Source organism: Alligator mississippiensis, chromosome 4 (genome assembly GCF_030867095.1).
Source record: "Alligator mississippiensis isolate rAllMis1 chromosome 4, rAllMis1, whole genome shotgun sequence".
Lineage (NCBI taxonomy): Eukaryota > Metazoa > Chordata > Crocodylia > Alligatoridae > Alligator > Alligator mississippiensis.
In genome coordinates, this window is record NC_081827.1 from 160,779,808 (window position 1) to 160,806,542 (window position 26,735).

General features: G+C 46.0%; 1 protein-coding gene across 1 annotated transcript in view; it reads left to right on the plus strand.

The window, feature by feature from the left end:
- The first annotated feature begins 5,979 nt into the window (after positions 1–5,979).
- Positions 5,980–26,735, plus strand: part of PSMD11 (proteasome 26S subunit, non-ATPase 11) — a 30,791-nt gene continuing 10,035 nt past the window's right edge. The window contains exons 1-8 of the mRNA XM_006268233.4: positions 5,980–6,104; positions 8,586–8,687; positions 14,389–14,513; positions 20,472–20,543; positions 20,905–20,962; positions 22,745–22,939; positions 23,888–24,032; positions 24,405–24,465. Of these exons, the coding sequence (XP_006268295.1) occupies positions 6,014–6,104; positions 8,586–8,687; positions 14,389–14,513; positions 20,472–20,543; positions 20,905–20,962; positions 22,745–22,939; positions 23,888–24,032; positions 24,405–24,465 (849 nt within the window). The 5' untranslated portion in view covers positions 5,980–6,013. The remainder of the gene's footprint in view (positions 6,105–8,585; positions 8,688–14,388; positions 14,514–20,471; positions 20,544–20,904; positions 20,963–22,744; positions 22,940–23,887; positions 24,033–24,404; positions 24,466–26,735) is intronic.

Sequence of the window (26,735 nt, forward strand, 5' to 3'; positions counted from 1 at the left end):
CTGCTTCGGTCCGCGAGCACGCCGCTTCAGTCCTGCCTCCCCCTTTCGGTGTGGTGCAGTCCCACAGTAAGTGTCCCACGTTAAGTGTCCAGGTGGGAGCAGGCAGGGTTTGGCCACCACCCTTCTCCATGCTAACTGCTGCCCAGAGCAACTCAGTGGAGTGCTGTGGGGCAGCCATGGGCCGGACACAATCAATTGATAGAATGCAGTGCTTCTTCTGGGCATGCACTGCGCTTGGTGCAGGGTCACACCAAGGTTAAAGTGCCATTTTGGGGGCTGAGGTCGGCGGGTGCAGGGGGTTTGACATCTGTAAGTAGCCAAATGTTTTTAACACTATGACTTCCTATGTGAAATCTCTAGGTTTATTTTGTGAATCATATTTGCAGACCCAACAGTGTTAACATTGTGTGGCACCTCACAGGACCCTTGAAAGGATCTCAAGAAACCCCAGGGTGCTGGAGCAGCCTGGTTGAGGGTCACTGGTCTACAGACTCTAGAAGTCTGCTCCCACTTCCTATGGCCCTGCACCAGCCCCTGCTGCCATGAAAGAGAGCTAGAGACTCTATCCACAGCTGCCTGTGGCTGGCAACCATCTTTAAAAGGCAGCCCCGCTCCCTGGCCAGCTGCTTTTCCATGCAGAGGCAGCATGTGGTGGCTCTCTTGTTGCAACCTCTGCCTCCCCACACCATAGTTGCTCCAGCCCCTTCCCCTGGCAGCAACATCCACTGCCCTGGGTTCCTGCTGGCCATGGTGCTGGCCCTGCTGGCCCACTGCAGCAATCACCATCTGGCCTGGGGCAGTCTGGGCCCTGTGGCCCCCTCTTCTCCCTCTGTGTAGCACCCACCTGGCCAGCCTCACCCCATCCTGCTGGCTGAACCCTGGCAGGGCCGCCAATGACATGCTCCTGGGCACCACTGCTGAAGCTGTCCACAACCTCCTGGGCCTCCAGTCCCACAGTCTCTGGATCAACCCGCCAGCCAGAACTGGTGGCTGCATGCTGCCCAGCAGACCTGAGACAATGAGCAGTGGCTGGAGGTGCTCTGGATGATCTGGGCTACTTTCCAGGATCTCCTGAAGCAACTCTGCTCACCTATGGAGCAACAGGACACCACCATGTGTCCACCCCTCCCTGCAGACACCCAGCTGACCATCTCCCTGCTCAAGGCGGCCATGCCTGCAGCCTCCTGGTATGAACTGACTGCCCAGAGGAATTTTCTATCTTTTGACTCCTCTGAAATCCTATGAAATATGAACTTTAATTTCTACCCAGGAGAACTTTTACAATCTTTTCTCCAATGCTTGATGAAGCTTGTCTGTGTCTGAAAGCTTGCAATTAAAGATTTTTTTTTGCAAGTATCTTGTTGGTCTAATAAAAGATATAATCTCTACTACGAGGCCTGATTGCCTTTTCCTCTGGACCAATACAGCTACAACCTGGATACCAAAAAGTAAATGTAGCATTCCTGACAAGAGCACACCTTTTTTAGAGAATGGCATTAAATTTTTGTTCCATTAAGGGAGTTTAAGGAAAGCTTTATTAAAGCTAGTGGGTGTAACTGCATTTCACTCAGCGTGTATGTAAGACACAGTAATGCTCTTTTCTTGGGATCAGAAAGCTGAAGCAATAGGAGACACTGCCCCCAAACTCAGACCACATGCAAGTGAATCAGGAATCTCAGATATGTATGTTGGAAGCCTGGCTACTTACTCATGGGGCAGGGAATTATTTGATGGAGCTGTGTGTTTGTGTGTGTGCACGTGCACATAGATAGGGGAAGGAATTAATACCTAAGAAGCTGAATTAGGAGAAAACTTCAGAGAAGCACTTGTGTCATTAACAAGCTGAGAGGGACAGGTTTTGGACTGAGTGCTGGCTGGAACAGGGCTCGGATCTGCGAGCAAAAAACCAGTTTCCTGATGCTGGGCACCGGGAAGTGGCCTCTACTTTAACTGTCTTTCCCAGGCTTTGAGGTTTAACTTTATGTGCTCTGGAAAGGCAGGAAACACCAATGAGTGACTTAACTCTGCCTTAATAAAGGTTTCAGGCAGTGAATCTACAGTTTGTTTCTAGGTTGTGTATTAAATGTAGGAAACTGCATGGTCATGCTTATACTCCCTAACATAGGTAATACAGGCACGTGCATGGATGTGTGTGTATATATAGGTATGTGTGCATGGATGAGTGTGTGTGCATATGTTTATGTGCATGAGGGTGTGTATGTATGTGTACATGGGTGTGCATGTGCACATGTGTGTACATGAGCATGAGCATATGCATATGTGTGCATAGGTATGTGATTGCAGAGCCACTGATGTGATTGCAGAGCTGCTGACAATTATCTTTGAAAAACTGTGGCAATTGGGAGAGGTCCCAGATGATTGAAAAAGGGCAAATATAGTGCCCATCTTTAAGAAGGGAAAGAAGGAAGATCCTGGGAACTACAGACTGGTCAGCCTCCCCTCAGTCCTTGGGGAAATCAATTATGGAGCAGGTCCTCAAGGAATTAATATCTAAGCACTTGGAGGAGAAGGAGGTGATTATGAACAGTCAGCATAGATTCACCAAGGGCAAGTCATGCCTGACATACCTGATTGCCTTCTATGATGAGATGACTTGCTCTGTGGATGTGGGAAGAGCAGTGGATGGGATACACCTTGACTTTAGCAAGGCTTCTGATATGGTCTCCCACAACATTCTCACAAGCAAGCTAAGGAAGTATGGGTTGGATGAATGGACTGTAAGGTGGATAGAAAACTGGATGGATCATTGGGCTTAGAGGGTACTAATCAATGGCTCAATGTTTCATGGCAGCTGGCATCAAATGGAGTGCCCTAGGGGTCAGTCCTGGAGCTGGTTTTGTTCAATATTTTTATCAATGACCAGCACCAGACCTAGACTCCTGGTGGCCCCAGATGAACTTTTAGTATTGGGCCCCCCTTTCCCAGAGATAATGATAAATTTTCACCATTTTCAGGACCCCTTTCTGTCCAGGCCCCAGGCAGCTGCCCGGTTTGCCCATGCCTGTGTCTGGCCCTGTCAACAACCTGGAAGATAGGATGGAGTTCACCCTCAGCAAGTTTGCAGATGCCACCAAACTGGTAGTAGATACACTGGAGGGAATGGCTAGGATTCAGAGAGGCCTCAACAAATTGGAGGATTGGACCTAAGAAATCTAAGGAGGTTCAATAAGGACAAGTGCAAAGTCCTGCACTTGGGATGGAACAATCCCATGCACTGGTACAGAGCTGACTGGCTGAGCAACAACTCCGCAGAAAAGGACCTGGAGGTTACAGTGGACAATAAGTTGAATATGAGCCAACAGCGGGCCCTTGTTGCCAAGAAGGCTAACAGCATACTGGGCTGCATTAGTAGGAGCATTGCTAGCAAATTGGGGGAAATGATTCTTTTGCTCTATTTGGCACTGGTGAGGCCACATCTGGAGTACCATGTTCAGTTTTGGGCCCTCCATTACAGAAAGGATGTAGACAAATTGGAGAGTCTAATGCAAGAGTGGGCAATTATTTTGACTGGAGGGCCACTTAATGAGTGTTGGTGAGCTGTCAAAGTCTGCAAGGGTAGTCCTGCCTCTTGACAGGTGCCCTACCCCCTGGTTGCCATCTTGGAACTGGAAGTTCTGCCCCCTAACCCCTGCCCTTTGCCCCTGGAGGTCCCTCCCCTTGCCCCTGGACGTATTCCTTTTGGGAGAGGGGGTTGCCATCTTGCAACTGGAAAAAAAATGAAATCATATACTAAAAGTCAAACACCCACTATAATGTATTTTAATTTTATTACAAAAATATTTTCATTATGATTTGTTTGTGTAGTGTGTATAAAGATGATTGCATAATAACTAAAAAATAAAGTCTTACTCTCATATATTGGATGCGTGAGGTGTGGTTGTGTGTGTATATGGTGGGTTGTATGTGGGGTTTGTGAGGGGGTGTGGCTGTGTGGGGGGGTATGGGGTATGTTGGGGACATATTGTGGGGGGTTCGTGGGGGACGTATTGTAGGGGGTTCGTGGGGGACGTATTGTAGGGGGTTCGTGGGGGCAGGCTGTGGCTGTGTGGGGTTTATGGGATGAGGGAGGGTGGGGGTGTGTGCAGACCCCTCACACACTCCACCCTATGGCACACAGCCCCTGCCGCCAGCAGCAGCAGCAGCAACAGCAGGTGGTGGGTGCTTGCAGTGCTCATTGCCCACGCAGGCACTCCAGCCTGGCAGTGCATGGCTCCGGCCAGCACTGCATGTGGTGGCAAGAAGCGCAAGCTAGGCTGGCTTGCCTCTGTCGTGTCATGTGGGCCTCCCCACCACTTCCAGTGGAGTCCTGGGACCTGTACGGGAGGGAGAGGGGAAAGGCACCTGGTTCCATTGCATGGGGCTTCCCCATGGTGGATGTGCACCACAGGGAGCCCTGTGCGATAGAGGCAGGCCAGCCTGGCTGTGCTCCTTGTCACCACATGCAGTGTTGGCTGGAGCCATATGCCACTGGGTGGCAGTGCCTGCACAGGCCACGAGTGTCTGCAGCCTGCTGCTGCTGCCTCTGGCAGCGGGGGCTGTGCACTAGGGCTGTGCAAAATTTCTCCGGCAGTTTTAACGCTGTTTTGACTCGTTTTGAGCTTGAAACAGCAAAATCAAAATGAAACAGAGAGCTTTGAAACAGCCTTGAAACAAAACGAGGTGAGTCGAAACATTTAAAAAATTTCAAAACGTTTCAAAGCTCAAGCTGGGCTTGCCTGCAGGGAAACAGAGGCTGAAGTAAGGAGAGGGAGGGGGAAGAGGGGGAAGAGGAGGGAAGGAGCGCTCTCATTATTGTCTGTGTAGCTGGCCTGCAACTGTCATCCTTCCCTGAGGTCCCTTCCAATCCCAGTGCTCTGGGGGAGGGATGGAAAAACTGCATAAAAGGCAGCATTGTTTGAACTGCCCTGCTTTCTACCTTGGGGTCAGTTAATGAGCTGTGTCTTCCAGTTTGGCCTGTCAGCAGCTAGGGGTGCAGGGCCCCAGAACCCAGACTCCCCCTGCGCCAATCTCCTTGACAGCTGGCAGGCTTCATGGTCTCAGCAGGGGCTAGCAGGCCTGCAGCTGTCACCCTGCTGCGCCTTATCATGCGCAGTGTCACCCGTGTCACGAGTTTTGCTTGTCTGCAGCTTGCAGTGCAGTTTCCTCCAAACCCCTGCATCTATCTCCTTGAAATTTGGCAGGCTTTGTGGCCTCACCAGGGGCCACCACCCCTGCAGTTTTCACCCCACTGTGGCTTAACACTTACACCTGACATGAGTTTTGCTTTCAAGATTTGAGGTGCAGTTTCTCCCAAATCCCTGCACCTATCACCTTGTAACTTGGCAGACTTCATGCCCTCAGAAGGAGCTACCGTTCCTGCACGTTTCATCCAAGTCAGGCTGGAAATGACAAAGTTATAGGCTGTTTTGAGCTTCCCCATTATATCCTATGGGCAAAACCTCAAAACTGGGTTGAAACAGTGAAACTGAGTGAAAGTGTTTCGATGAAAAGAAACTGAACAGCGGTTTCGAATCCAAATGAAATTGGAAAGGAAACGCTGTTCCCTCGAAATGTCGAAACGCAAGTCAAAACGGAACAGCGCCGTTTCGCCCAGCCCTAGTGAGAGCTGGGCCGTCCAAGCTAAAGCATTTTTTTATTTTGAGACAAGCCATCCTAAGAGAGTGCTGGGGGCCAGCCCAGAAGTCAGTTAAGACTCCCTGAGTGAGGGGGGGTTTGCATCCTCTGCATCAATGAACTGCCTCAAAAATTAATCTGCAATCTGAACACTTCTACCAGCATTGATCGTACACGCTGCAACGGTCGCATTGACCCTGCAACTGCGCCAGTGAGGGCGGCCTCACAGTGCAAGCCACCCCACCTCCGCTCTTCCGCAGGGGACTACACTCCCCGGCATGCCCCGCGGGCGAAAAGGGGCGGGAACTTCCGGGCAGCTCCTTCCGGCCTGGCCGCGAGGCGCGCTGGGGGAGGGGCCAGAGCGGAGCGAGCGGCTAAGATGGCGGCGGCGGCGGTGCTGGAGTTCCAGCGCGCGCAGTCCCTGCTTTCCACCGACCGCGAGGCCTCCATCGGCATCCTGCACTCCATCGGTGGGTGCCGCGCCCCCGGCCCGGCCCGGCCCGGCCCGCCGCCGGCCCGCCGCCACCCCGGCCCGGCCCCGCCGCCCAGCGCGCCGCTGCTGACTCACGGGCAGGCCGCAGCCGTGCCGGGGGCCGGGGCCAGGGCCTGTCCCTCCCCACCCGAGCCCGCCTGCTGCGGGGGCACGAGGGGCCGCGGGCTGCATGCGGAGCCTCCCCCCACCCCCAGGCCGGCCCGGGAGCGGGGTCCCGTGGCTGCGGCATCCCCGTGTGTCAGCCCCCTCCCTCCCCTGGCGTCCCTGTGGCCGCTTTCCCCCTCTCCGTAGGGGACAGGCGGACACCTGCTATCAGCGTCCGCCCCCTAGGCACAGGACAGGCCCCGGGGCAGTGACACGCGTCCCCCCACACACAGATGCAGGGACACGGGCACGCAACTGCTCTTGTCACTCGCGTGTCCTTGCGCGGGCTCCTGTGACTCTGGTGCAGGTGCTGCGCTAGCCCCTTGGAGCATCTCAGGCGAGAGTAACCCAAGGCCTGTTTTATGCAGTTCCCGGGGCGAAAGGGAGCGGCTGCAACAGGGGTTTGCTTTATGGGCCGCTGGTTTCTGAGGCTAGACTCGGTGGCACATACATGGTGTTTGTTCTGTGCCAGGGTGGTGAGGACGGTGCCTGAGGTGGCTTGGTCACATCTGGGGAGCGGGCAGGCAGAATGACAGCATCAGATGCCAAGCCATCTAAATATAAGCGTGCGTTTGTGAGTGAGTCAGAAGCGTCGCTTGAAGTCAGCCTTAGAAACCACCCTCGTGTTGGAGCGCTGGCCTGATATGGAGTTGAGAAATCAAAAAAGTTGCTGAAGTAGTAATGATCTAGAGGATCTCTTTGTCCGGTGTTTATTTACTCCGGAACTTGAGAAGGGAGAGAGAGGCTTCCTTTGCTGCATGCCTCTGCTTGAAGTTTCTTAGTAGAAACAGAGCAAGGTATTGTTTTATAATGGGGATGTTACTGTGTAGCCCATGCAATGGTAATGCCACATGCAATTGAAAATGCTGTAATTTCTTAGACAAAAAGTCTATAAAAGTTGCTTCATACTGTTGTGCAGCATTTCCACTGCCAACTGGTGAGAATTGGTTTACGTTGCCTGCCCATCCAGGTTTCAGTGGTGTCTGTCAATTTAACATCCAGGTTTTGTGTTGGTTAGGGAGGTTTGTAGTAGTTGCCATAAATACCATAGTGTTTATCAACCTGAAGGTAAATGTTTCTGCTGGGGAACTTATTTTTGTTTTCTGGTATTAAAATGCATCACGACTTGGGTCAGCTCTTGGGTAATGTGAACGCAGTCAGTTTAAATGATAATTTGAAGTGTGAACTTTGGTAGTACTGTGTGCCGAACAAAGCAGGCATACACTAGAGTTCTTGAGCAACTGTTTATGTCTGGAAAAAATACTTTAAAACTCTTCAGTTTAGGAGTCCCAACAGGGATGGTGTGTGTGTGGGGATAAGACAGGAGGGGTGATCTTTTGTGAACTTTTTGGAGGCATTCATTTCCATCAGTTACAGAATACCTGGTATATTTAGTGCAACTACAGCTATCTGGGGAGCTGTCCCAAGTACTTGGCAGTATCAAATATGTCTACAGAACAAGATGGACAGTTGATCTATCTGTGGTGGGGGACATGCTTTGAACATGTTACTGCTGTGTGCTTGTTACTTAAATGTCCCTTTTATTACTGTATTGGACCTTGAAGTTAAGATCTCTCAGATGGCCTTATTGATGCTGATGTGTGCTAAAAGTTAACATACTGTCTACTGTACTAGTTGATGCCTATATGCTTTAAAGCTGTGACTTTAAAGTACTCATGTCTAAACAAAGTATTTTTCAGAAGTGTATCAAACTTTTACAGTGAAAGTGCTGAGTTTTCATCCTAAAGTAATAGATAGCACTTAATATTTCCAGCGTGTGATATGCTGCTGGACATGGTTATATTTCTCGAGTTCATGCTGGCTTAGCATTACTTTAGTTAAACTTCACCCAAATAATTGTAACACTATGTGCAGTAGCAATAATGGGGCCCCTTAACACCAACCCTTAAACTGTTCCATCTTGCCTGGTTCTGTGCTTCAAATTATGTAGCTGGTTAGAACACTTGTAGGCAATAGTAGGGGTTTGTCTTTGGAACAATACTTGTAACAGCTGGAAAGTATCTAGTGACACTACTTTTAATAAGCATTAAAACTTCAAATTCAGCCAGGCACAAAAACTATCAACTGGATTGAACTATTTATAAGGAAACAACTCTATAGACTTCTGTTGCATAAGTATTTTAGATTCTAAATTTTAGAATCTGCTGTCCACGTCTCGGAGACTGTATTGATTCCATTGTTATCTGTCACATTTGTTAGATTCCAGAAAGGAGTGCAACAACTTAATAATGTATGTTGAGAATTCTCTCTGGTCTGAAATGGTGTTAAAGGCAGTTGTTCCGCTTTCTTCTAGTGAAGCGTGATGTCCAGGAAAATGACGAGGAAGCAGTGCAAGTCAAAGAGCAGAGCATCCTGGAATTGGGATCGCTCCTTGCCAAGACGGGACAAGCTGAAGGTAAGTGCTGGGTCCAATTTGACTGGTTGCATCTTCCTTATAGATCGGGGCAGGCAATTATTTCAGGCGGAGGGCCACTTAACCAGTTTTGGCAGGCTGTGGAGGGCCATGTGGGTAGCCTCACCCCTTGACAGGTGCCCTGCCTTCTGGTCACCATCTTGGGACTAATGTCCCAATGTCTTGGGACCAGCGTCCCAGGGCCAGCACTGGTGGGGCCTAAAGCGGAGCACAAGCTGGCAGGGGCCCCGGCCCTCTGCTTGCCAGTAGGGAAGAAGCTGGTGCTGAGCTCAGGGAAAAATGGCCCCTCGCCTACCCCGTGGCCGGTGCTCCCTGCTGCAGGCGCTCGCAGCCCACGCGGGGCTGTTTGGAGCAGGCACAGGCAGCCCCACACAGGCTGCAAGCAGCTGCAGTGCAGGGCGCTGGCCACATGGCAAGCGAGGGGCCTCTCTTCCCTGCGCTCAGCACCAGCTTGTAACCCGGCCCTGCTGCCAGCCTGGCAGTAGGGCCAGGTTACAAGGTGGTGCTGAGCGCAGGGTGGGGAAGGTGGGCTGCAAGCGCCTGCAGCAGGGAGCGCCGGCTGTGGGGCAGGCGAGGGGCTGCTTTTCTCCGCACAGGGAAGGAGCCCAGGGAAAAGCTGAGCGCGGGAGGAAAAGTGGCCCCACCCCATGGCTGGCGCTCCCTGCTGCAGCCTCTTGCAGCCTGCACAGGGCTCTCTGGAGCAGGCACAGGCAGCCCCATGCAGGCTGTGAGTAGCTGCACCATGGGGTGCCGGCCACAGGGCAGGGAAGGGGCCGTTTCCCCTCACCCTGCATTCCTTCCCTGCCCTTCTCTTTTCTTCCCCCCTACCTGAGGTTCCAGTGCGGGGCAGCCACGTGTTCCCAGGGCAGAAGCCCTGGTAGGGGCTTCCTGCTAGGGGGCAGGGCCAGCCTGCCCCACAGTTGTTGGAGCCCGCCGGGCTTCCCCTGGGTCCTACTGCCCTTGGTTCCTGTCATTTTTGACAGGAACCAAGGCCAGAGAAATATTAATTTTCTACATTTTTAGGGGCCTTGTGGGCTGGATCCGGCCCGCGGGCCATATTTGCCCACCCCTGTTATAGATCCATAGAACAAACATCAAAGCAGAGGTGGGCAGGAAATGATCCTCTCATTCTGCAAGTGTTTTAAAAAATTTTTTTTTTCTTGAACTTGAAAAATATTTTTTTCATACTAGAAATACTGAAGACACTTCTAACGTTTCAGAACTCTTTACAGAATTTGTCAAAGCAAGCCTTTTGTCACAAACTATTTCTGTCTTTGTCAGTTAGTATCATTCAGTAAAACACCATTTTTTTTCCCCAGAAAATTCACCAGTCCTTCATAGGAGAACAGGTCTTATTTTGAATGCCTGAAAGGAGAAAAATTGGTGGAGATTCTGATAGTCTGTTTGATCGTTACACTCATTTCTTCTTTTTCCTTAGACAGTTCTAAGACGGCATGTTTGTTACTGTAAGTTTGACAGTTCCTTTTTTGGAGAATAGCCTTGTATTTCTAGGGCACCTTTGTGGTCAAAACATTTTATAGGCTGATACGCCAGCACCGTACAAAGTTTGCTTTGCCCATCACAGATAGGCAACCATAGTGTAGCTTGAAGTTGTTTAATGGTATGTAACAGGAGGAACACTTAAGTGAGGTATGTATATGCTTTTAACAAACTGAAACTGCTTGAAGACAGCAGATCTGAATTAATTAATTTTAGAGTTTGATCAGGACCCTGGAGTTAACATGAGCCATTTATAAATAAATGGTGAAGAGTCTTTTATAATATGTAATTCTTAATCCACTATTATTCATTTCTTCTGAAAACCACTGTGTGCTACCTAGCCTTTTATTTTAAATACTTGCATATTTTGGCTTTGTCATTTACCTAATGTTGAAGCTACACTCTGGATACTTGCCCAGTCATGATTTGCAACTGCATATAGCTGGTAGCAGAGTAGGTTTTCCATACCAGTGAAAGTATTCCTTTCTGAAGGCATAACCAAAGATGACGCCATTCTCTTTGTTTTGACAGAAGAGGGCGCAAATAAGCAAAATTAGTTGTAGGTACTTGAAAAAAAGATTTTATACGTTGCTCGCTTGTATAAGGCTTGCAGAGGTGACCACATACATTATAGGTCTCTTCATTTAGGACTTCTTGCATTTCTTAGGGGGTTTTGTCCTCTCTGGCTTTATACAGGTATAAACTAATTATCCTTGTATGATCATCTCAGTATAGGGGTCAGCAAGCCTATGGCCTGCAGAAGCCTTTGAATCCAGCCCAGATGTGGGGCTTTAGTGGTGGTGGGGGTGGTGTTCAACTGTGGGTGCTCTCCCATGCTGTGACTGGGATGAGTGCCAGCTGCAGCAGGGTCCTAGTGCCTGCCTGCCTCTTACCCAGAGTGGGGCACTGTGACCTGGAGCTGCAAAAGGTTGCCTGCCCCTCTCTTAATGGGATTGCCCCCAGATTGTAATACAGTGAAACCTCTTTAAGATGATGATCCTTGCAGCGTGTAGCCAGAATACTGGACTGGGCATGGCCAAGGGAGTTAGACCTCAGCTGGTGCTGCCACCAAGCTTCCCCACATCCTGTCCCCTTCTCATACCTGGTCCTAATGATCAGATGACTGGCAGGACCAGGCAGGAGGTAACCCCCAACCTGGGACAGAGCCACCACCTGCCTGATGCACCTTCATGCAAGGTTTAGTGGGCATGCAGCCTGTGTGCTGTGGCCTCTGGCTGCTTAGAAGTTGGACAGCTCTGGTCAGAAACATTACTTAATGAAACACTGAACATTTGCAAAATGTTCAGGATATCTGCTAGTGAGAACATTAAGACATGCCCTTCAAAGATGAGTTGATAATGCTCTGAGAATCTGTGTCCCCCCCCCCCCAGTTAGGCCAGAGTGAGGTTATTGAACTTCCCTCTGTGGTGCTTCTTGGAGAGTTGGGAGGCCAAAGAAGGGAGAGAGAGATGTTGGTGTTTCTGTTTCTCACCGTAGTGTGTCATTTTTGTGGGAAAGGTGCTGCCACTTTCTCCTGCTGTCATCTTCCATGTGAAGCTATTTTCCAAATTGAAAGGGAATATGCAAGTGGCTTCCTTTAGGCCTACTTGTTTCTGTTGCGGAAAACTTAGCGGCATAGTTTGTGCTGTGTCTTCTCCAGGTCCTTGGTGGATGACTAAAGCTACCTATTGCATTATTTTCCCTTACATGTAAGACTGGAGGGAAATAGCCCAAAAGGAGTTAATGTAAGGGGCTAAGTTTGTATATCTGAATTTTATCCTAGGCTTCTCTGCAGATTAAGCATGAGTGAACTGCTCAGGACTGCAGTCAGTGTCAGTGGGCTGTCTGTAACAGGAATGAAATCTGTTAGTAAAGTTTACATGAATAATGTAAAATTGATTTTGTTTTCTGAACTTTCCAAAAGAATGTTTCTTTTTCTAGAAGGAAATCATTGTCTTCAATTTACTCTGAAAATCTTGTTGAAAGGAGGGTTTGAAAGGCAAATGGACCATTAGTTGCAACTGACACAAAGCAATCTGAAGTTGAATAGTTGCTGCCACTCAGGCAGAATGGTTGGCCCTAACATTCCCAGGGATCAACATTTCCAAGTATTCTGACTGAGAAGCCATCACGGTATAGGAACTTGTGGAACAGTTAGTGTAGAAGGCATCAGTAGAATGCCAGATCTGTTTGGACATGAATTAACATCCTTGGGCTTGATAACTTCCTGGAAGTGAGAGGTTCTGCAGATCAGACACAACTGGGAAAGGAAGATCCGACTGTTCGTTATTTCTTAGACATTTTATAGATGTTAGGGCTGGAAGGAACCTCAGAAGATCATTGAGTCCAGTCCCCTGCCCCAGGGGCAGGAAGTCAGCTAGGGTCAAAGGATCACAGCAAGATAAGCATCCAGATGTTTCTTAAGAGTCCAGAGTAGGTGCTTGCGCCACCTCTGGAGGGAGTCTATTCCAGGCTTTGGGGGCTTGGACAGTAAAGAAGTTTTTCCTTATGTCCAGCCTTGAATTGGAGGAGTTTGTTATCGTTGGACCTTGTCATCCCGTGGGGTGCTCTGGTGAACAGGTGTTCCCCCAGATCCTGATGCACACCCCTTGTATACTTACAGGCTGCCACCAGGTCACCCCTGAGCCTATGCTTTTCCAGGCTGAAGAGTCCCATAGCTCTCAGCCTCTCTTCCTAAAGCCTGTTGTCTTGTCTGCTGATCGTGTGTGTGGCTCTCCTCTGGACTCTCAAGGTTTTCTACATCCTTTTTGAATTGTGGAGCCCAGAACTGAATGCAGTACTCCAGGGCTTGAGAAGTGGAAAAGGACAATCTGGCAAATTTATTTTTAATTTGCTATGGTACAGGGAGGATCATTGTTTACTTGCTGCTGTTGTGGTGGGTGCTTTTTTATCTGAAAAGTCATTGAAGAAAATAATTTGTTTTCTTACTGTAATTCTGAGGACTTGTATTTAGGGACCATTGGAATTTGTGCTGGAAGTATACTGTGCAGCTCCTTTAATTCCTGGTGTTTTCCTTGCACGTGTGTTGTCGTCTCTCTGTTGGATGCCACAAGGAATCAGTAACACTTTTAGCCCAGACTTGGATGGGAGACTTGACTTTATGCAGGAAGTATGTTGCAATGACCTCATTAGGTGCCCTACTTCCTTCTGAGTCATTGTTGAGTCAACATTTTGGTATAGTGCTGGGCTGCTGGAAGTACCAGTATTGTCTTTTAGGTGGAAGGTAAACAGAAGTGAAAACAGCCTGTCAGTCTAGGCCCCAGGTGCTTGTTGTATGGGCAGGACTGTTAGCTTTCTGTCCCAGCCAGATTTTAGTATGGGTAAATATTCTCCCCCCCCCCCAATTTCCAACATAATTCATTTGGATACAATGTCTTTTTTTTCCTTTCTGAAAGTGTTGTGGTGTTAATGTGTAGGATTGAATGCTCTCATTGCCACATTCCATCGCCTTTTGGGAAGAAGTGATCTGTCTTGGCATGTTTCGCTCCATAATGCCCCTTATGTTAAATTGAAATGTGCCATACAAGCATAAATGCAGATAAAACTAATAAGCAGGGTGGCAGATTAGTGAGTGGATTAACAAAGTAAGAACTAATCAAGTAATGCATACAATAGAAAGTGTGCAATGGTTTTTTGTTTTTTTTTTTAATACGTTTCTCCACATTGACAGCTAGATAGTGTGTGATTCACCTATTGATGTTGATGGGAAGACTTAATTTACTCTTAAACCAGTAAATTAATATTCAATATAGTTGAATAATGTAAACAATAATTTTTTAAAATCAAAAATCACAAATACCTTTGCAAACATTAAGAGGTTTAAAACAAACTTGAGGTAAGTATTACACAGACTTTTATAGATGGCCAAACTGACTAATTTGCCTGAGGTGACAAAATGGGTCAGCAACAGTTGAGAATAGAACTGGGAATTTTAGCTCCCAGTTCCCTGATTAATCACAAGTCATACTGCCTCAGGAACTGTTTACCCCAATGTCCTATAAACACTGTTGATTGCTCTAATTTAAGTAGTTAATGTAATATATATTACTGAATGCAGGCCTATTAAATCCCATTATAACTTGACTACTGTTGTGTTGTTTTCTGAATGCCTAAACATTATTTTCATTGTTGGTTTTTTTTTCATCGTTTGTCCTGAATACAGAACTTGGAGGACTTCTGAAATACGTTCGACCCTTCTTGAATTCCATCAGCAAAGCAAAAGCAGCCCGCTTAGTCCGATCTCTTCTTGATCTGTTTCTTGATATGGAGGCAGCTACTGGACAGGAAGTAAGACCCTTTAAATGCTGACAGGAGCTCATTCCTCAGGTTCACAGTACCACTACCTAGCTTGCTTTTGCTTTATACTGAAGAGTCACTTTTAAGTGGTCACAAGACATGCTCATTTAATTCATTTGATTACATTCCGTTAATGAAATATTGTATGCCTTATATAGTTCTATGTGAATTAAACAGATTTCTCTTTTTATGAAGTCTTATCACACTAGAGGTCAGAAATAATTCTTAATGGAGGTGCACTGATATATCGGGTGCCTGTCGGATTGGCACCAATGAAAAGGGAAATGACGTTGTTGGTTATCGGCTTTTTTTGGCCATTATAGCAGATAATGTTTACTAATAATTATGCCTTCTGGCCAGGGTCCTGGACACCTGGTTTCCTCTCCCCCCCCCCCCGGGCTGGTGACCCTGGATGCCTGGGTTCCCTTGGGAAATGGTGGGCAGCTTTCTAGCCTGCAAGGGGTCCTGCTTGGGGCTCCCAGGAGCAAGATGCAGGGGGTGCCGCATATATGCACATGGCCAGGAATACAGCTGAGCAGCTCCTTGTGGGTAAGTCTGGAGGGGATGGGGCATGGGGGAGGGAAAGTGGTGTGTGGGGCTGCAGGTGCAAGCCCCCACAGTGAGAGAAGGAGTGGAACGAGCTGGGGGCGCTGCCCAGCCAGGGCAGTACATGGGACCTGGGGCCAAGGTAGGGATCAGGACAGAGCTACAGGCGGCTTTTCTGGGGCAGGGGGGTATCTCCCCACTGCTGCACGCGCCCCTCAGGAGAGGCATGGGGATGCATGTGCCCCCCCCAGATTTGTGTGTGAGGGCAGATGCAGGCTGCTCGCTGTGGGCTCGGGGCTCTCCACTCTGCTGCCTTTCCTTTGGGAGCCCTGTGCTGGCTGCATGCCCCCTGCCCATGTAGCAAAAGTGGGATGGTAAGTTGTGTTCCTTGCTGCTAGGTGGGCAGGGGGTGCGTGGCTGGTGTGGGGCTCCTGGGGCAAAGGCAACAGAGTGGAGGGCCCTAAGCTCGCAGTGGGCAGCCTGCATCTGCCCTAGCTTGGCTCTGCTCCACTTAAAAGCATCCCGGTGCTTAAAAAGGGTGGTGGGGGTACTTGAACTAAAACTCATTTGATGAGCTTTAGTTCAAGCGCCCCCACCACCATTTTTAAGTGTTAGGATGCTGATGCATATGATGCAGGAGGCTGCTGGAGTAGACCAAAAAAAAGTTTATATATGTCAGTAAATCTATTATCGGATAAGCATTGGCCAGTATGGTTGGTTAATAATTGGCTATCCGTATCAGCCAAGAAAATATTTATTGGTGCACCCCTAATTCTTAACTTGGTGCCATGAATTCCACAGAGAAGTCTTACTAGGGATCTCCTACCTTTATGCTGTTGTCATATGACTGTCAGCCAGTCCAGGCATAGCTGCTTGTAGCAGGTCAGAGCACAGCTTCCTGGATTCTGAGATCAAGCTTTTAGGTCACAGAACCCTTTGTCTCTGTGGTGCCACCATTCAACCCCAGCTGGCTCAACTTCTGGCTCAGGTGGGGACTTTGTGATCCTTCCTTTTAAAAGGGTAACCAAATTTGAAAGTAGTGGGGCAGGCAGTTTCAACCTATTTACATAGTGCTATCAGTGTGCAGTGCTCTGTGAAAGGTGTTATTACTGTTCTGCATTCTCAGTTTTTACCAGTTGTTTTTTTTTTGTTTGTTTGTTTTTTAAGTCATTCAGTTTTTACTGATTTACACCCGTTTTTTCAGTTCAGATTCCTGTTAATTGGCACGAGTGGCCCATTCCCTGGAAGCAGAAGAGCTGGGACCTACTGCTCATGACTGGTGCTACACCCAGCTGCTCCACATGGGCAGCCTGGTAAACCTCAAACTCCCAGATTTTTTTAAAACAAAAACTGAGAATGCGGAACACTAGGTGTAATATACCTGATTCAAGGGCCGTGGTCTTCATATAGCCAAGGTTTCGGTAGCTCATAGGGTAGATGGAGTTTAAATAAATAGGTGCAGTTTTGTGAATACTGCTTATCACCTTTTAGCTGTGACCTCAAAAACTTTGTGTTAATATGCTATTTTGAGGCTAATGTTAATCATATTAGAGATGGGGAAATTGAGATGCAATGATTATTCTCAGCATCAGGGTTGAATTGAATCCATGGGTCCTGACTTTTAGGATTATTCTACCTCTCTAATACCTTCCGTAAGTTTTAATGGTATCTCTGCCAAACATTATCTGCTTCATATTAATGGGGTTTTTACTTTTCCATGAAAAGACTTCTCTACCTCCAAATAGATTTCTCCAGCAGGGAACTTTCCCAGTCTGAGCTAAACATCTCATTTCCCTCTCTTCTTCAGGCTCAGTTTTCTTGGATGAGTGATTGATACAGTCTGTGAGTGTACCAGGCAGGTATCAGCAGCCATGTGCTATTTGACTGTAAAATTTGACTAACGTGAGAATAGAGTTTTACACACAGGGAGAGGGTGTTTAAGGAGAATGAGTGAATTTAGAGAGACTTTTCTGAAGGAAACTTGACGGAGGTTTTCTTATTAAGACATGGGCCAAAACAATAGTATAGTCTGGCTGGGTGGAGTATCGCTCAGTGATTCCTAGGAAGAGATGACTCCATTATATCAAAATATTTACCGCTATAATCAGAAAAGGCAGAGTTGGGAGGAAGGTCACAAAAACTTAATTATTACTTCTAAGTAGAGTATTGTTTGGTCCGAAACAATATATACATAGAGACTCTATTAGACACTAAGAGGGGTGGTGCATCACTTCCTACAGTACAACCTGTCACCTGGTAAGCAAATAATTAGGGCAGAAGTTGCTTCCAGGCCTAATTCATCTTTGTACATTACAGTGCAATGAGTTGTCAACTCATGATGACTTCTGTGAAACTTTCGCCCCCAAATCTGAAAAGTCAGCCAACTGCTGCAGCCATAAATTGCTGCCTTTGCAGTGCACCTGCTAAATAGCTGTTCTTTCAGTTCAGAGACAACTGAATTTTGGTGACCTTTGGGTAGTGTGCAAAGTGTGCTACCTCCTGCCCTCTGAAATGTGTGTTCTGTTCTAATTGGCATGGGATGTAACCTCTTTATTCCTCTGGGCAATCTGGACAACTTTAAAGAATGCAGTAAGCGGTTTAGTTTTTATTCCAACTTTATCTTGTAGGTAAAACTTAAGTCTCTTAAGAACTACTTCCTAGTTCACGTGTGCTTTCAAGGGTTTTACTATATGAAGGTTATCACACACAAACAGCTTGGACTTGATTGGTACCTAAAATGTGCTGTTTTCCTTTTATAGATTCATAGATGCTAGGGTCAAAGGATCATCAAGTCCAACCCCCTGCCAGTGGCAGGAGAAAGTGGTGGGGTCATGTGACCCCAGCTAGTGCTTGTCCAGTCTCCTCTTGAAGACCCCTAAGGTAGGGGAGAGCACCACCTCCCTTGGAAGCCTTTTCCAGATTCTGGCAGCCCTAACTGGAGAAGCTCTTTCTGATGGCCAGAAATGGCCTAAATCTACTCTCTATCAGCTTGTGGCTGTTGTTTCTGGTTATTCCAAGGGGTGCTCTGGTAAACAGAGCACCTCCTATTCCCTGCACCCCCCCCCAATCCCTCCCCCAGTGAATTTGTATATTGCCACAAGATTCGCCCCCCCCTTCCCCCTTCTCTTGCAGAGGCTGAAAAGGCCTAGGTCCCTCAGCCTTTCCTCATAAGGCCTTCCCTGCAGGTCTCTAATCATACGAGTGACCCTCCTCTGGACCTTCTCAAGGTTGTCCACATCTTTCTTGAATTGTGGTGCCCAGGATTGGATGCAGTACTCCAGCTGTGACCTGATAGAGGGGGGAGCATTACCTCCCTGGACCTGTTCGTGATGCACCTGCTAATGCATGACAAAGTGCGGTTAGCTCTGTTAATTACTTCGTCACATTGACGGCTCGTATTCATCTTGGAGTCGACAGTGACTCTAAGATCTTTCTGCTGCTGTGCTGCTGAGAAGGTCGTGTCTGTCCGTCGTGTCATGTGTCCATCCATTCCCCGTCCATCTGTGTCGTTCTCCCCCCGCCCCCCCAGCCTATAGGTATGCTGGTGATTCCCTCTTCCTAGGTGCAGCACCTTGCACTTGTCCTTGTTGTTCTCTGCCCACTTCTCTAACTTGTCCAGGTCTGCCTGGATTTGGTTTCTTCCCATCAGTGTCATTGCTTCGCCCCATAGTTTGGTGTCATCTGTGAATTTGGACATAGTGCTTTCCACGCATTCATCCAGGTTGCTGATGAAGATATTGAACAGCACCGGACCAAGCCTTGGGGGACCCCAGTGCCCACACGTTTTGAGGTTGATACCGACCCGTCCACCACCACTCTGGGTACAACCCTTAAGCCAGTTCGCCACCCACATGATGATTGTGTAATCGTCTATGGCACAGCCGTTCAATTTGCTTATAAGAATAGGATGGGATACAGTGTCGAAGGCCTTCTTAAAGTCCAAGTAGATGACATCTACCTCAACTCCTGCATCTAAGTTTTAGTGACCTAGTCACAGAAAGAAACAAGGTTAGTCAGGCAGGATCTACATGCCATGAACCCATGCTGGTTGCCCTTCAGCATTATATTACCCGCTGGGCTCCTACAAACGTGATCCTTGATAATCTTTTAAAGCATTTTCCTAAGGGTAGAGGTGAGACTAACTGGTCTATAGTTACCCAGATCCTCTTTCCTCCCCTTCTTGAAAAGAGAGACCACACTGGCCCTTTTCCAGTCCTCTGGGACCTCACCTGAGCACTAGGAGTGCTCAAACAGTCATGCCAGTGGCTCTGCTATGACACTGGCTAATTCTTTCAGCACCCTTGGATGGAGCTTGTCCGGTCCCACTGATTTAAACGCATCCAACCCCTCCAAATATCTCTTTACTAGGTCAGCACTGACAGTTAGTGAGCTGGTGTTTCTCCTGCTTCTGTCAGTAATGCATTTGGGAGATTTGTCTAGATCTGGGTTCAAGAATATGGAGGCAAAAAACTAATTTAAGAGCTCTGCTTTGTCCCTCCTATCCGTCGCCAACTGCCCTTTTAGCTGAATTCAAAAGCCAGCTCTTTTATGCTCATGTTATGATGAACCCAGACATCTTTGTTTCAAACAAAAAAGCAACTCTAAGGGGGAATATTAGCAAGGTGCTAACAAACTCCTTGCTGGTGATTTTTTGCATGTCAGAAGAATACATCGTTGTATCCCAGTGCAAGAGAATCTTTGACTGGTAGATGTAAGCCAGATCTGTTTTAAAAAAAGCGGGGTCAGAATGACATGTCTGTCTTTAGTATAACCATGTTTTAACTATAGAAAGCTTACATTACAGTAAATTTTAGTTTTGCTTGTTCTTTTCAATGCAGTACAGTATCCTGATCAGCAATAGCAAAGAACAGATTGTATCTAATGTTGGATTATGTTCTGACTGCAGATACAAGGATAAAATCCAAATTCTATATCTGTGGCTGCTACTTATTATCTTAAATGAATCAAGAAAAGATAACTTGCTGTTCAACATGGATAAGCACAGGTATTTTGTCTTACCTGGCCAAACTTGCCGTATTGCCTTATACAGTAGTATAGAAATTCGTTTAAACATCTTATTTCAGTTTTGTGAGAGGCAAGAATTTGTAAGAAGGATATCTTTTGTTGGACCAACTGCATGGTTGGGATAGGCTTAGACAAGCTTTTGAATGCAGTGGAGTTTTCTTCAGGTCACCTGAAGGTCCAGTAAAAGATATTACTTGCACAGACCCTTACCTTGCTCACATTTCCTGGACAATCAGGGCTACAACATCCACATCAGACTTATTTCAGTTTTGTCATTGTTGTGTATGAGAGAATAACTTAACGAATCTGGATCAATATGATCTTACTCTTCTGCTTGCAGGTATAGGGCTTTTAATTTTATTTTTTTGCTCCCTTTAGGTTGATCTGTGCTTAGAGTGTATTGAATGGGCCAAATCTGAGAAGAGAACTTTCCTGCGCCAGGCCCTGGAGGTAGGCTGCGTGTGGATCTACTTTCTATTTGGTGGCAACTTTTCTACTTGTCTGGATTTTGTATTTTTAAATATTTCCTGCTCAGGTCTTTGTGTATACGAAAATCTACATGATTATTCTAAGGCTAGTTGTCCTGGTTGGGGGCATGTTGGCAAGAAATTTTTCTTGACAGGAGAGAGCTTGATAACTTTTATTCAGAACCAGTAGAATTTCCAGACAATATCTGGGGTTAGTGTGTTGCATTGTACACCCTAAATTAGTGAAATCTGAAGATTAATAAGAATACCATATCATTTTGCAAAATAAATCTATGCTGCCTTTCTCTGACTCTCCTCAAAGCAGTTCCTTTTCTGTTCTCCAGGCTAGGTTGGTGTCTTTGTATTTCGATACTAAGAGGTATCAAGAGGCATTGCAGCTAGGTAAGTTTGCCACTAGGTGGCGATAGTTCATTGTTTCCAAATTTAAGCTTGAGGTGCATATGGGGAATGACCAATTGTCCTTGTAACATGATATACTTTGGTAAGTTAATGGCATCAAAGACTTGGAATCCTCTGGCCTGAATCAAAGCTCTGTTTTTCCACTGCTAGCACCATAGACTTGTTTCAATTAGATTTTTAAGCAAAGTATAATCAGATGTAGTTGAATAGAGAATACTAATATTTTTCAAGGCACCTGTGGAATTAGGTGTCTAATGCTTCTAGGTCCTTTCAGAAATGCCATCAATAAAAGTATTAGTAAGGCCAAAAATAATTGCTACATCTAGCAGGCCCTTGTCCTGGTAACATGATATTGTGGCATGGAAGTCAGGACTCCTGAGCTCTCTTCTAGTTCTGCTATGCACTCAGTATGATAACTTTGTTCAAGTCACTATGCTTTTCTTTGGTTTCCGATTAGTAGGAGTAGAATTTAAGTCACCTGTGTAACTTAGGCATGGTCTGAGCAGAAGGTTTTAGAAATCTTCTATATTTAGTGAAACAGTTCAGACATCAAAGTTGCATCTGTTTATCAACATAGTTTGGGTCTGTATGCTGTCTAGTTTTAAACTGATGAGAGTTGCACATTAAAGTTAAAATGTTTTAATTCAACTGACTTCAATAACCCAGCACAACTTGTGTATGTAGAAAAGCCCATAGAAAGTCAGTAGAGACTTCTGCTGAGTCATTTAGGTGCTTTTGAAAAGGCAACAATAATTACCTATAGATCTAAATGTGTGTATACAGCATCCTGCTCAGCCTTGTACATATGGAACATGGGGAATATGGAGCATGGAAATAACGTGTTTCGAGGGGTGACATTTGTCTGCTGCTGGGGGAGGGACAATAATAGGTCTCTGCAGCCCCTAAAGAGGAGTTAAGGAAAACAGGCTTCAGAAGTCAAGGTTCAAGAGGAGGTAAATTCTCTTCAAGCTGATGGTGCTGTAGCTCTTATCTCATGCTTTGCTGGTTTCGATAGCAATAGGATGGGGTTTTTATCTCTTCTTACATCAAGATATTTCTTTAATTCAGAGGTCAAGGGAGGGGAAAAAGCTGCTTTTACTGGCTGGCTCTTTGCCTCTGTACTCAGCAGCATTGAACTGGTGGTTCATCTGAGTCTCCTGGGTCTTCCCTTCCTATGAAGAAATAAGGCAAAGGATGTGCAGCATCTACTTTTTAATCTATAACTACTTAATGATTTAAAAAACAAATCCCCATCATCTCAAATTTGGAAGCGAGTCAAAAGAAGCCTTGGTCACTTCTAGAAAGTGAAGTTCAGACTAGCACTTGAGATTTGCTCAAAGATTTGTCCTGAATCTGATACTGTCACCCAAGGAACCTTTTCATAAAGATGGGTTGAATCTCACCACCTGCTGTAAATGACTTAAGTTTATGCCTGCAAATGTTCATGCTTGGCTTGCCCACGGTTACTTGCACCATCAGTAATGCTTGCCCTAGAATACAGAACTTTCCCTTGAGCTTATCCAACTTTGTAACAGTTTGGTCTAGTCCTACTTTCTGTCCTTTTGTTTCTTGGAACCACAAAATGTGTTGGCATGAACACCCTGGATACTTCTAGGCCCTGAGCCACTGAAAGCATACCTAGAAAACAGCACCCTTTTGGGGAAAGAGGGTGTTGTCCACAATGACCTTGAATTGCTGCTGCTGGCCAAAAAGAGGAGCTATTTGGAGCAAGTTACAAAGGCTCTTGTTCTTGTTTCTGGCCAGGCTCTCAGCTTCTGCGTGAGTTGAAAAAGATGGATGATAAGGCTCTGCTGGTTGAAGTGCAGCTGTTGGAAAGCAAAACATACCATGCCCTCAGCAATCTGCCAAAAGCAAGAGCAGCTTTAACCTCTGCACGGACCACAGCCAATGCAATCTATTGCCCACCCAAACTGCAGGCAGCACTGGACATGCAGTCAGGTAAAAAAATCTTGACTAGAAGCAGGGGAGGACTGGGATCAAGCCTTTAATGCAGTACATGACCTGTTGTGCCATACTTACAAAGCTGAACCTCAGAAGTAAGATGTTTTGCCCCATGATGTTTTTATATAGGAAAAACCGATATGGCCTGCAACCCAAAGTTTTTGATGTAGGCTCATTAACTTAGCCCATTTATTTATTAATTTTTTACATGTTTTATGAATGTAAACAGTAACATATTGCTGTAATATTTTTAGTAGCAGTACTGTGTATGTATACACCTGAGCATTCAGAATCATGGCTTTGACAGCACATTGTGAGTGATTTAATTCATGATTTTGAAATAGCTCAGTTTTTCTTCTGGCACTTGAGTCTCTAAGGTGAATAACAAACATAACCCAGACCTTCCAAACCATGACAGGTAAAAACTTACGCAAATAAAAACTAAAGATTTTCTTGTTATCAGTTCAGGAGCTGGGGCTTGCTTTTTTTCAATATGGTGATAAACTTATGCAGTAGATAGTCATTGTTAGTATCTTGAACCAGGCAAAAATTTTAAGTGACCATCTTGTTTGAGACAAGACCCCTGAAATCTTTAGATCCAGCAGGTCTGTAACTCTTGTTACAAATGCCACTCAAAGGAACTTGTACTCCTGTCATTCAATCGGACAGAAAAGAAACTCCACAAAAAACAAGTGCTAAAGTGCTGAAATGTGGCTTTGCTTAGACACATCCCTTGTATATTTTGCCTTGGTTTTGTAATCTGTCTCTAGTCACTATTTTGAAGAGTGAACGTGGTTGTCCTAAAACAAATGAATTAAAAGAATGAAAATAAAAGGAAAATGTTCTGTTTAATGAAAGTGCAATGTACAGCATTAGTTAGCCTTGTTATTTCACTGCCTTTAGAGAATTCAGAATTGACTTCAAGTCTGCATGTTCTCTTCACAGGTATTATCCATGCAGCAGAAGAGAAGGACTGGAAAACAGCCTATTCATATTTTTATGAAGCATTTGAAGGATACGATTCAGTTGATAACCCCAAAGCCATCACTGCACTCAAATACATGTTGCTGTGCAAAATCATGCTCAACGCGTACGTGGCAGTTGAGTTCTGGGAAGAACACTTTATTCCATTTAATTGGGAAGGAATTGTCCATATATCTCTCAGCTAATTGAACTGAAGCAGACAGATTTAGTTAGCTATTTATTCCTTCATTGTATTTGTTGCTGTAATCTCAAGAATCTGGTATTCCCAGAATATATGTGGTAGAATAAGTCCTGAAGTTGTGTTTGTTTTTTTTTAGGTTTAGTGGAAAACTTGAAGACTTCTCGATGCACACTTTGTGTAAATGTGCATCAGAGTCGGAAAGCATGTGGCTCAGTTGAAAGGCCAATCTAATAACCTGTATTGAGAAGTATAGCAATACTCACTGTTGGCTAAATGCACTCTTCCCTTTCTCTCCAGCCCAGAGGATGTCCAGGCATTAGTGAGTGGGAAGCTTGCTCTGCGGTATGCAGGAAGACAGGTACAGAAAACTAAGGCTTTCTATCTTCATTTTCTCTAGAAAAGATAAAAGTTGATTCCTCACTGGATTCTATTATGCATTCGTACCTGACACTTTCTAAATGATCTGTATTCATTACCACTGCACTAAAGAAATTGGCTGTTAATATTTCTAAACACTTCAGGTCAGATCCTGAGCTTACTGAATCACCTGACATCCCTTGATTTCAGTTGCAGTGACTTGCACCCAGTGAAGATCTGGCCCCTTGTTTCTTCATTTAATCTTCTCCCAGTGCTTTGGTACACTGCTGAATTCTTAGTTGTCGTGTTGATGGGTCTAAACATGTAGGTGCTGAGTACTCTCTGTTTTCCAGGGACTACTGCACTGGCAGTCTTGGATCAAATGTATGGATGCCTGAGTTGTTAATTACACTCACTTGTTTTGGTTGTTCCTCAAAATCCTTTTTTTTTCTTGTTAGTAGAATTGAACAGTCTTAAGATCCAGAGGACTGTAAGGTGAACAACAGCAATTGGCATCTTCCATCTAAATAAGCCCAGCTTGTTCTAATAACGTGCAAATTCCTTATGATTCTTTACATTTGGTAGCATTCCTTTAACACAGTGGCTCCCAAACTTTTTTTTCTGAGCCCCTAAATCTGGGTTGCAACCTCCGCCCCCGCTGCCCATTCACTCGTGCTCAGCAGCACCAGCAGAGCCCGGGCTGGGCTGGGATCACGGGGGACAGTGGCGGTGAGAGCCAGGTGGAGCAAGGGGCGGATCCCCCGTGACCCCGATTTGGGTCGTGCCCCAAAGTTGGCAGCCACTGCTTTAACATGCTTGTATGGGTGTTCTGGTTACTTATAAATTACCAAAACCAGGTGTCTTTGGTACATTGGAGTGACCCTGCAATAACAGCCAGTTTGTGTTCATACCATACCTTGTTAAAATAGAGGGTCATGAACTAGGAACTCTTGCGGTCTGGACAGACGTAAGCAGTGACATCCTCCCTGTTCTTTTGGTCATTTGTTTAGTTGCTGTGGCACAGGAGCTAATTCTAAGCTCTTGCAGTTGTCTGTGAGGTGATTATCTGAGAGATGAGACAATGGTAAATACTGATCATTAAGATGAAGTACTGAGGGGATGGAAGGAGAGAATTTTTTTAGAATTGAAACTTCCTTATCCTTGGCCAGTTTCTAGATAGTCCTAGCCTCTTCTTTTTCACTTCCCCCTGACAATCATACAAACCTACACTTGATGGCCCAATATACCTTTTTCAATGAGAGGTTAAAACACTTTATCTGGATACCTCTCTGGCCCCTTTTTATAGCATATGAGCATTTCAAAGGTTGTCTTCACCATTCCACTGAGAGAGTATTGGTCTATTTAACAGGTATGAAAAATGAGTTGGAGGGCAAATGAATGGTCCGAACGTCAGTGAATTAGCAGCAGATGGAACAACAAAATCCAGATTCCATAGCCACTGGCTTATACTGCTCTACTAATGCACCTGTGCTCTTACTACTCAAACTTGCATTCCAGGCAACACTACAAAATATTGATGCGATGGGGGGAGGGGGGGGGACGGGACGGACTGTTAAAATGTTCTCAGAATTACGTAGAGAAGAGGCAAAGCAAACTGTTGTCATAATGATGTGGTTTGAAGATCCCATACTTTGCAACTTGCCAGGCTTAGAAATGCTTTATCAGCAGGGCTGTCCAGCTGGTGGCCTGCAGGTTGCCCGTAGCCTGTGAAGGGTTAAGTTTCAGCCCCCAGGCTCCTGGCTAGCTGCTGCCCACCCCCCCTTGCCTGCAATAGCAGCCAGAGTCCATGGCTGAATTGAAGTTCCTCCAGCATGCAGCCCTCAATGGTGCAGCCTTGGGCTTGTGACCTTCACTGCTTAGAGGTTGGAGGCTCTCCTTTTTCAGCATCTTAGCCTTTTCTAAATAGTGGTCCTTAATTTTAATATAAAAGAATGTTTCAGTCCTTTTTTTGTCTGCTCTTCTCTTTTCCTGGAACCTGTAAGATTTGATCGTCTCCAATGTGAAGAATGCTACCTATGATAGACAGTATATGTTGGTCACACGTCTTGGTGTCTTTCTTCCACTGACAGCACAGCACACTGAAAAGAAGAAATATTAAACTGGCTAAAAACTCCAAAATTTGCATGTTCTGAAAGAAATGCTGAAATGTGCATCATTTTGTCAAACTGCAGTTGAAGGAACCGCAGACTCTGGCTTCTGTATTCTCAAACATTACAAAATTCCAATTCTTCATCAGTATGAAGTGGATTT